Here is an 11,109-nt window from a genome sequence, read left to right as displayed (position 1 = left end):
ATGTTGTACATTTCATCACCTGGTTGGTGGCATGAAGGAGAGTACGGGTTGTACATTTCATCACCTGGTTGGTGGCATGAATGGCAAGTTTCCAAATGATATTAGAGTACGGGTTGTACATTTCATCACCTGGTTGGTGGCATGAGTGGCAAGTTGCCAAATGATATTAAAGTACAGGTTGTACATTTCATCACTTGGTTGGTGGCGTGAAGAAGAGTACGGGTTGTACATTTCATTACCTGGTTGGTGAGAATAAGGGCAAGATGTCTAGGCACATTGTAGCAAGTGTCGAATGAGACAAAGTATGTTGAACCCTTTCGAAACACAGTTGGCTTATGTATGGATGTGTTGGAATGTATGATGTTTATGTATGAATGTGTTGGAATGTATGATGTTTATGTATGAATGTGTTGGAATGTATGATGTTTATGTTGATTGATATGAGTGATGCTTATGAATGTTTTGTTATGCATGAAGGGATCCATGCTTTTGATATGTGAACGATGTTGGTTGTAACACTTAGTATCACATACTTTGTGTCAAAGTACGCATGTTGAAGCTCTGAGTTGGAGTATAAGGGTAGGTCAGCGTAGACCAAGTGTTCTAGTGCTAGAAACGTAAAAGACTCATAAGAAGTTGTCTGAATTCATTTTTCTTTAAATATTTGCCGAATGGCTTGTGTGACAAAAGATCTGAAGCAGTTGAGAGTCAAAACATTTGTAATGTGTATGCCTTCTTATAATAGCATTTCCTTCATTACTTAGTCCTCCACTTTGAAAGAGTGAGGCTTGGCCCCATAGTCATAATAGTCGACGGTATGTTCACCCCTGGTTGTCTTGATACGAACTTTTATCCCTCTTGTTGTAATGGGCTTGCTGAGAGTAAAAATCCTTCATCTTACCAAGAGACAGATATGTTTGGTGACTTAGCGAGTAGCTAAATGAGGTAGGAGATGATGCAATGGGTGTCTGAATGGCCAAGATTTCCTCACTTGGTAGAACTTGACTTCCACTTCCCACTTGTTGATAGGGGTTAACCATATGGGGGTTCCCTTGGTTTGTCCTTGCTTTGGCGGAAACATGGTTGTAAGCATGTGTCATCACCTCAGAGTAAGTCTTCCAAGTCTTGGCATTGATAATGTACTTGAAGAAACAATCACGTAGGCCTGCCGTGAAGGCCTTGAGGGCGGTCTGGTCATCTGCCTTAGCGCAGCGAGAATACTCATGGCTGAAGCGACCGGCATACTCTCGTAGTGACTCGTCTGGCTTCTGGCGAATAGTGTACAAGTCATCTGCAGAATGCAAGCGCTCGGTCTGGAAGATGTGTTGAGAGACAAACAGTTTCTTCAGTTCTTCAAATGAGTCTACTTTTTCAGGTGGAAGACGGCAATACCAGTTTAGAACTCCGCCAGAGAGGGTGGAAGGGAAGAGAAGACATCGCATTCGTCGATGTGCATCCGATATGCCATGGTGAACACAAAGAGGTTAAGGCGTTCAATTGGGTCCTCCATTCCGGTATAGAATTGTAAACCAAGCTTTTGTTTTGTTTTCGCTTGAAGGGGGTGTCGAGGATCCTCCTTATGAGAGGGCCACACCTGGGTTGGTTCCAGTCAGGTATCTCGGCCTGACGTTCGGTTTTCAACTTGTTTACTTCCTCAAGAGCTGTAGGACAAAGGGGTCTTGAGTGGAGTCATGTACCACTGGAATTTTCTTTCGTAAGTCTCCATCGCCTCTTAAAAGTAGGAAAGTTTGAGTAAGGGCCTGTAGTTTTTCCTTGGACTCACCGTACTGACTTCTAGGGCGAGTCTGTAGGAATACCTCAGAGTCCCCTGTACCTTCATGTTCCTCTGGGACTTGTCGTTCATTCCTTAGATTGGTAGCTGGCCTGGGTCGTAGGATGGGACCGAGTCTTTCAGAAACCCTTGGGTCATTGATCTTTGAGCATATGTGGAGAGGATTCTCTCGACGTTACTTTAGGAAGCCTCGGCAGTCACGATAAATGGCTTTTGATCCTTCCAACCCTTATGCAAGGAGGTGTCTTCCTCCACTTCTCATGCTTTGGGTCAAAACATTTGGGTTGAGAGAAGTCTCATATTGATCAATGTTTTGATGATTAGCTTGCTCCTCATCAGGGATACCCATGTCGAAATGAGGTGACCCTCCGTGTTGGGGGGCACCCAGATGATGGTTGATGTCCACAAGGGTAACGAGTTCGCGTGTTTGAGTACGCCTAGTTTCATGGAGCGCCTTAAAGAGCTTCTCTTACTGCTCTTGGATGACTTCATTTTTCATTGCTATCTTGTTATTCTGAGCTTCTAGCTCATCGACTTTAGCTTGAAGAGCAACCCTCTTTCCTTCCTTCTTTCGTTGCTTCACACTAGGTGCAAAAATGGTGTCATTCTGTGTGCTGTGGCTTCCTTCACTCCCCATGTTGGAGAGGGATGCCTGGTCAAAAGAGAGTATACGAATGGTGGAAACCAGCTTGGCAAAGCTAAAGAGAGTGGGAATAAGTGTCGTTCCCACAGACGGCGCCAAATGTTGATGCATAAAATCAGCGAGAACTTTGGTACAACAGAAAGTGTTAAGTTTGTGACCTTCGCTAGATTGCTTCGGTCACTAGTGTGGATAAGTAAGTAAATGGATAGGGACAGGGAAGCAAACACAAGATGTACGTGGTTCACCCAGATTCGCTACGTCCACGGAGTAGAAGAGTTCTCATTAATTGTGAAGGGTTTACACAAGTACATAGGTTCAAACTCTCCTTTAGTGAGTACTAGTGAATGATTTAGTACAAATGACATTAGGAAATATTGTGAGAGAATGATCTCTATTTATAGAAGAGAGTTTCTAGTTTCATTCTGACATTGACACGTGTCGTGTTGTGATTGGCTTCTGATGTTGACACGTGTCGCGTTATGATTGGCTTCTGATGTCGACACGTGTCGCGCTGTGATTGGTCTCCTGATTGGAGGGAAACTCTTCTGGGTCCTTGACGGTATAACGTTGACCGGTGCTCAGTAGTTTCGGGATTGGTCAAGTATGGTACAAACACATACTAAAGTTTGGTAATGATCCAATGGTCGAATCATCGAATCATATAATAACCAAGTGGTGGCCCTTAGCAGAAATATAACTGAACAACGGAATTTATGTCTAATATGAAATCGGGGCACCCATTTTAGCCTAGGGAGGTCAAGTGGTGTCTCTACTTACGTGCTGTAGCACATAGCGGTCGGCCGCCCCGACTCGTAGGAAAATTTCACCTACTTTAAAAATTACCACTGTAAGGGGAGTAATTTTCATACATGGGCCGAAGTCCAATCCGACCGGGAAGTGCTCAGAATTGCCTCGAATCTGCCTGAAACCTAGAATTTGGGTGTCCTCGATTCAACCTTCATACTAGCTCCGATGCATCATCTATTACTTGTGCTTTGTTCATGTGGTTGAGGAAAGTCTATTGGTGGTGGTGGTTGATGGAGTTAGCTTTAAGATTGGTGGATCGTCGTCATGAACCCCATTGCACCCACCTTGCGGGTTTCACAATTTCATGGCCAAATTTCATAAATTTTGTGGTGGAATGGGTAAAGGGAAAGTCGTGGAGTGATTCCTAAGTGGTGGCTAGGCTTCAATCGCCGGAATCCATCGGGTTTCACAGTTCCACGGGTCGGGTCGTAAATAATCGGTAAAGGATCCATGATCCCGTGCTTCTCTCCCCTCTCCTTTCCTCTCCTTTCTTTTTTCTCCATCGGTCAACCTCCTTCATTTCCCCTATCCCGATTCGACCAACCCCTTCCTTTTTCCCTTATGATCTCCATTCTTTTGTTTCTAATTAGGCAAAACATCCCCATTTTCTTCCTCCTCTCTCTTTTCTTTTCTTTTCTTTTCTCCCCAGCCACTCACGTGGCTTCCTTCCACCAAGACTAGGCTCCCACAAATCTAGAGCCTTCCAGATTCATAGCAAAATGACTATTTTGCCCCCATCTTCGTTTGTTTATAACTCCAAATTGTGTTCTGTTTGCGTTCACGTGTTCGTATCGTTGAGTACTTTGAGAATTCGCAAAAAGAGTAGCTTGTACACGTCACGAAAGATGGCCAATGAAAGTCAAACATCCTTGCCTCTAAGAGCATTTTCGTAAAATCACTCTTTTAAAATTTATAAAACCATGAAATTAGGGACGGGTTGCCACACACCACGTATTGAGTTGGCTTTTGTTTCCAACTATACTATTTTTTATATTTTCCATAACTATTTTATGAATACTCGCATATCATGCTATAACTTTTACTTAGAAAAATACAAAAAGTTTTATACATTTTTATTATTGTGATTTATGAATGTTATGGATCCAAATATGATATGATAATATACATACTTTATATCCTCATCATGTATGTTCGCACGGTATCTTTAGTACACAATAACTATAATACTGTCTTGGGCCAAGACCAACTTCATGTGTATGTTTACATGCATTGTTACGTTCACAATTGATTTATTGTAGGTGCTAGCCTGTATTAGTTTTACATTAGGCAACTAGGACTCGCACGTGACGCGCTAAGCGCCAGCTTCATGTGTATGTTGTACTATAATGTAAACTTTTACACCAAGCCTATTCATGTAAATACTTTATGCATGAACTCGTGTGCTTGCGTTTATTTTTATGAGCATATCATATTATTTTATATTATATTGCGATGTACCTGTATCATTGAGATTATTGTTGTTTTATTCTGGTACCTTGGGTTTCGTACTTACTACATAGTATGCTTTTAGAGACTATACGTGATTTTACAGTGAAGGGTTACTATGTTCGGAAAAACAAATGGTTATAGAAAACTCTTATTTTTGCTCACTCACGTTTTCTATTTTCCATGATTTAGAAGTTGTACTGTGGTGGAGACAATGATTTATGACACTCACTAAATTCAATCCCGATAATATAGAAAATTAATTTCCGTTATTTTCTATAAATATCCCTCCTTTTCAGGCCTTTTCAAGATTGGAATATTCTTTTTGATACACTGTTATCTATGCTCTGACACACATTTTAATAAGGATTCATCCCCTAACGCACTCTTGTTTTCAATTTTAATTTTAGTACTTTTACCCATCACCTTCATCTTATGGCTTCGTCTCAATTCAAGTATCGGCCAGCCTACCTTGATTTCAGTATCCATGTAGATATTCCGGCTAGGGTGTGTCACTAATCAACATTACGAGGAGAAAATCCAAAAGTTCTCCAATTTTTCATCTTTCTGTGTCTTCTAGCTGTTCTCAGCAAACCATATAGAGACGGGCACAACAAATCTAGATCTAGAGCGATATCAGGTATTTTTCCCTTCTAATATCTTCTCTATTATCCTATGATTCTTTATATATTATGTACTCTCTGATGAGGAATCGAAGTAAAATAGGACTTGAAGTTTGTTATGTTCTAGATCTATCTTTGTCTTGAAGTTTGTTTTAGTTTATGCTCTCTCTAGAGTGATTTAATGTATTGATCCTTATTGAATATACAAACCAGCCCAAGCAGGTGGATTGTTATCTTGCCCCAAATGACAAATTTCAATTTCAAATTGAATCCCACGTAGTCTAGCTAATTTAGTTTTCAACATTTCTTTTGGAAATAAATTATAGATGTTTTTGTTATAAAATTAGATCTGTAACCATATCATGTATTTTCCCCTATTTAAATATCAATTTATCATATAATTCTTTATTCGATTATATATTCTCTAATGAGGAACGTAAGTGGAATGGCCTAAAGTGTGTTTATATTCCAGATCTATTTTTATCTTTTCTTTATTTTACTTTATGTTCGCTCAAGAGCAATGTCATACATTTTTCGTTTTTGAATATCTTTGTTGGGGAACTAAAAGCAGTCTACAACATGCAAACCAACTCGGGCTAACTTTTCCCAAATGACGAAAATCAGTTTCTACTGTGATTCAATGTAGGTTAAAATATTGATACAAAATGTAGGGCTAAAATCGTCAATAGCTCAAAGTTGGAACCCACAAGAGAATAACCCTTTCCTCTCCCATTAGATTTGTCTTTGAACCTTTATTTGTTTAAATTTATGTTTTCTCTATACAATCTCCATGTTCTACAAATTTAATCATATCTTACATCATTCTCTGTTCAGATGCCTGCAGAAACTAAGGGTATGTTTGGGGGAAGAAATTTCATATTGCAAGGGATTTAGGTGTATAATAAAATAGATCATATAAAGTTTGGTAGGAGGGATTAGAAATACATTACATGAGCATTATAATACGCATACGAGAGGATTTTGCAAATGATTCATTCAAGTAGTCATTTGGTGCATTTTCTAGGGATTAGAAATAACCTCTACCATACTTTTAATAATCCCTCTTACATATATCTTTGTAACATTCATGTGGTGCATTTTTTTTATTCCTCTCATCTAACCTTTTGTGATCCAGTTCATCTTCATTTTACCTAAACATGCATTGAAGATGAATTTGCCTTCAAGGTCTCTCACCCAAACATAAGGGCGATCCCAAGTCAACAAGGCTCCTCGCTTTGTGAGCGTCATAGGAAAAATATTTATTGTACGCAGTCTTACCCTTATTTTGTAAAGAAGATGTTTCCACATTCTCTCACCGAAACATAACTTAAAGAAAAACAAAGTGCCAAATCGTATACTTATAGTATCTTTTGTTCATTAGAAGCCCAAACGCAATGAAGATGATTTTTTTTTTTCACTTGTAATTGACCACAATCAGTTGGGTTTTCGAAGAGGAAAAAGATTCCTAAATGTATTTTACCTGAAGGAATGGGAAAGCTTTCCTGCGTTTTAAGTGTAGAAACATGTTCTGTTTTTTCAGGAAGCGTATCTTTCTATAAATGGGTTCGAACTCAAAGTTAAAGTATGCCAATGCATGCAACAAAGATAGAATCAGTGCATTACCAGATGAAATTATCTGCAACATTCTTTCCACCCTGTCAACTAAAGAAGCTGTAAGGACCAGTATTATATCACCGAGATGGAGGAATGTGTGGGCTCATGTTCCCACTCTAGACCTTTGTGATAAGCATTATCAAAGAGAATTTAACCCAGTTGGTTTTTCTGAGTTTGTCGATCGTGCACTCTGCATTCATAGCCCGTTCAACAATCATGAATTCCGTCTCTCTAGTGCTTTTGCTGAGTTTGTGGATCGTGCACTCTCCATTCGTGGCACGTCCAAAATTCACAGACTCCGTCTTTGTTGCTCTGGGGTGAAGAATTATCCTCTTATTGATGCTTGGATAAGGACTGCCATTAGGCTTAATGTTGTTGAACTCGAACTTGTTCTGTATTCTTTTGGCCGCCCTTTTGAGTTGGCTAGAAATCTTTTCACGTGCAAAACGCTGGTCGTTTTGAAGCTTTTGCTGGAATCAAATATTACCTTCACTCCTACCTCAGATTGTTTCCCAAGTCTTAAGTTCTTCCATGCTAAAGTCTATGATCCTGATGCTGACTCAATGGAGAAGCTCTTTTCTTCTTGCCCTGCACTTGAAGAATTGATCATAGGAGGAGATATTGTAGCTAGTAAAGTTTTGAATTTTAATATCTCAACACCTGAACTAAACAGACTGAAAATATTCTTGGCGGAAGACGACTTTTGGGAAGGATCTGAGTCAAATATCTTTTTCAATGTTAATGCTCCAAACCTTGAAAAGTTTGATCTCGAGGCGGATTTTGTAGCAAACTATATTTTGAATGCAAATTCACTCAGCGAAGCCAAGATTGATCTCGAATATGTGCACACGTCTGGGTACATTGACTATGAACTTGGTTGTGTTGATCGTCTGGAAAGGCTTTTTGCAGGACTTCTCAATGTGAAATATCTGTCACTTTCAGCTCCACTTTTCGGGGTAAGTTTTCTGTAACTTAAACTCGTTTCCTTGTCACTCGTTTGATAATCATTTTGTTTTTGTGCTTGAGTTTTCATTTTCTACGGTGGAGAAAATATATTAGAGAAATGAGGAATGAAGATAGATGAAGGGAGGCAGTGAGACGGAAGAGGGAGAGATGAAGGAGAATAACCGAAAACAAAACCGTGAAACTAAAAACTACTTAAAAGTGTTCGCAGTTGCCACTCAATACTATGGTCTAGTGATATTCCTCTTTACTTGTGAGTGAGAGGTCCTAGGTTCGAATATCGTGATGACGAATTTAATACCAAATTAGGTTACTTATTGTGTGGCTTAGCCGAACTTCCCCCTCCTCTTAGTGTAAAATATATCGTTGTACTAAAAAAAAATGTTTGCAGATTTGATTTTAGTTTGGCTTAAATGTTAGAATGGTCCATGTGTTTTAGTCATTGGGTCAATTTAGTCCTTGTGTTCTCAATTTGACCAATTTGGTCATTGTGTTTATTTTCATAAGGCAATTAAGGACATTTCCATCTAATTTTTGTAAAAAAAGATTAAAAATTATTATAAACTTATTTATAAAATTATTTATTTGATTTAAAATATTTAAAAGTGAAACAAAATAAAAAATTAAAAGAAAAAAAATTCTCCTCCCAACTCTCTGACCTCCTCCCTAACGTTAACCCCTCTCTTTTTTATGTCACAACCTTAATCATTTTTCAGATTAGAAGTTTTATCTCTTACATGTGTTATTTTGCATTTTTCTATAAAGAGAAATGGTAATTATATCTCTTATAATTTTCCTTATGAATTTTTTAACAGAGATTGAATAAAATGTCCTTAATTAGTTAACATAGACAAACACGATGACTAAATTAGCCAAATCGAAAATACGATGACTAAATTAGTGATATGACTATATAACACATAGACCATTTTGACATTTAAGCCTTTTAGTTTTCATTTATGTGTTATCATGTATAAATTTCTTTTACATTCCTTCTGTAATCCTTCCAACACGATTCTTCATTCCTCATAGATCTTCCACATATTTCTCCCTATCTATATTGAAAAATAAAAATTTGACGAAAATGATTATTGATACCTAGTCTTTTTAAGATGCTGAAATTTATCGGTGGAATTAGTTATATATAATATATATGCGCTGGTGAGGAAGTATTTAAGTTTTCATGAATCTTGGAGTGACATTTAATACTTTATGATTCTGGAGGATCCTGAATGTCACACTGAAGATGGTTTTCATCTGCCTGAACTGAATCGTTTGAACCATTTGGAGCTACTTCTTTTTACTTGCTGCAATTGGAAATCACTCATAGATTTGCTCAAGATATCGCCCCATCTGGAACATCTTGATGTTTATAATGTAAGTATTTGTGGATCTACTTTTCACTCTAAAATCTAAATGCATATGGTAAATAGGGGAGTAGATTTCAGAGACCTTAATTTCACTCTTTTATTTTTGAACTATCTTCAGAACAAGGAATGTACGTTGGAAAATTATCGTGATCTCTTGGTATGTGAATGGGTTCCACCTGAGTTTGTGCCTATTTGTTTGTTGTCGCACATCAAGACTATTTGCCTTCGAGGAATCCAGGGCCGGCCTGATGAGACAGAAGTGACAAAGTACTTGTTGAAGCATGGCGAAGTCCTGAATAAGGTCACGATTTATACGTGCGACTTCCGCGTAGAAGACAAGCTGAAACTACGTCAGGAAATTTCAATGTTTTCAAAGGGTTCGACGACTTGTCAAATTGAATTCCTGGAGAAATGATATCTAGGTTCTATATGGATTCCCTTTTTAAATGTGTCCTTTTGACTTTGTTTTGCTGAAAAACATGAATTTATCTGGACTTATTTAACATTTGGAGGACTAATATACTGGGGAGATTTTTGGCTTTTAACTTTGAACAACATATCTTCAACATACATGCATTCACCATATCAAACATATGGTGGAGAGTATTTGCTTAATTATATATAGTCTACTGATATTGGGTATATGAAACCTAATTAAGGAGAAGCATATATCCATGGCAGTAGACACATTGCCCTGAATCTCTAACAAAGAAATCCAAGATGCACCATAGTTAGTAAAATACAAAACAGGTATAATATGTGAAAAATATGTACGCGGATTATTTTGCATAGAATCTCTAAAAATCAAATAAAATTCCACTAAAATCTATGAATTTATAAATCAATTAAAATATCTTAAAATCTCAATTAACATAAGGAGAGGAGTCGTGGTGTCCAACAATTGGCACCTCCTCTATCTGCATCTGCCAGCTCCGGCCGGCGTTAACCCAAACTTGATGGCACTTTCGATATGGGCAAGTGTTGAGCTTAGATAAGATGTGGGTCCTGTAGATCATGGAGAGAATGAGTCAATGAGTGAATGAACCGACAATATTGGATAAACTTAGGGAGTTCAATTCGCCTTATATGACTGCTTGCAAGGCCGATTGTTGATATGAGATTGTAGAGGGGAGAGAGGCGAGGTGACTGCAAGTTGTTTTGGCAGGAATCTGGAGTTGTTGGTGTGTAGCCGGCCACAATGGTGGTTGTAACCTCCATTCTTTCACTAGTTTTCCTTTTTATTTTGGTAGTTGATGTAGGGTGGACCGAGGAGTCTTGGGGACGAAGGATAGGTGATATGGGATTCGCTCAACTAGGGATAACAGAGCCTTTTCGTGCATTTACTCACACAACCAAATCACATGCTTGTTTTGAAAAGAAGAAATCACTCCCTTCAATTGCACAAGACAAATGTATGTTTCTTAATTAATAAGTCTGCCATTCTAGGCATTCTAATACACTATTAAAAAGGCTTACAATATTTAATACACCACTTCTTAATTATATGTTTCTTAATTAGATAAGTCTGCCATTCTAGGCATTCTAATACACTATTAAAAAGACTTACAATATTTAATAGACCTCTTCTTAATTTCTATGGGACTCTTACAACCTCCAAAGAAGACTTAACCAAATTCCTAGGTGACAACATTTCAAGTTTAATTAAACCTTTTACTCCCCATACAATTAGTTGTTATTTAATGGATGTTGTGTACTGATCAGTAGTGCTTTTAACACTTTTTCTCACCTCATATGCTTGTACCACACTCTTTCTCACCTTACACACACCTCTCTCGTTTTGTAACCGTTAGATTGAAAATTTAAAGTAAAATCAACTGTCAAGACCAACAT

General features: G+C 38.1%; 1 protein-coding gene across 1 annotated transcript; it reads left to right on the top strand.

The window, feature by feature from the left end:
* Window positions 1-6,870: 6,870 nt before the first annotated feature.
* Window positions 6,871-9,673, top strand: LOC126590458 (F-box/LRR-repeat protein At4g14103-like). The gene is made up of 3 exons (XM_050255914.1): window positions 6,871-7,881; window positions 9,113-9,265; window positions 9,377-9,673. Exons 1-3 carry the CDS (start codon window positions 6,871-6,873, stop codon window positions 9,671-9,673), a joined length of 1,461 nt encoding a protein of 486 aa, XP_050111871.1.
* The last annotated feature ends 1,436 nt before the right edge of the window (window positions 9,674-11,109 follow it).

Source organism: Malus sylvestris, chromosome 11 (assembly GCF_916048215.2).
Source record: "Malus sylvestris chromosome 11, drMalSylv7.2, whole genome shotgun sequence".
Lineage (NCBI taxonomy): Eukaryota > Viridiplantae > Streptophyta > Magnoliopsida > Rosales > Rosaceae > Malus > Malus sylvestris.
The sequence above is the reverse complement of the archived record's forward strand: the minus strand, read 5'-3'. Positions and strand labels throughout refer to the sequence as shown.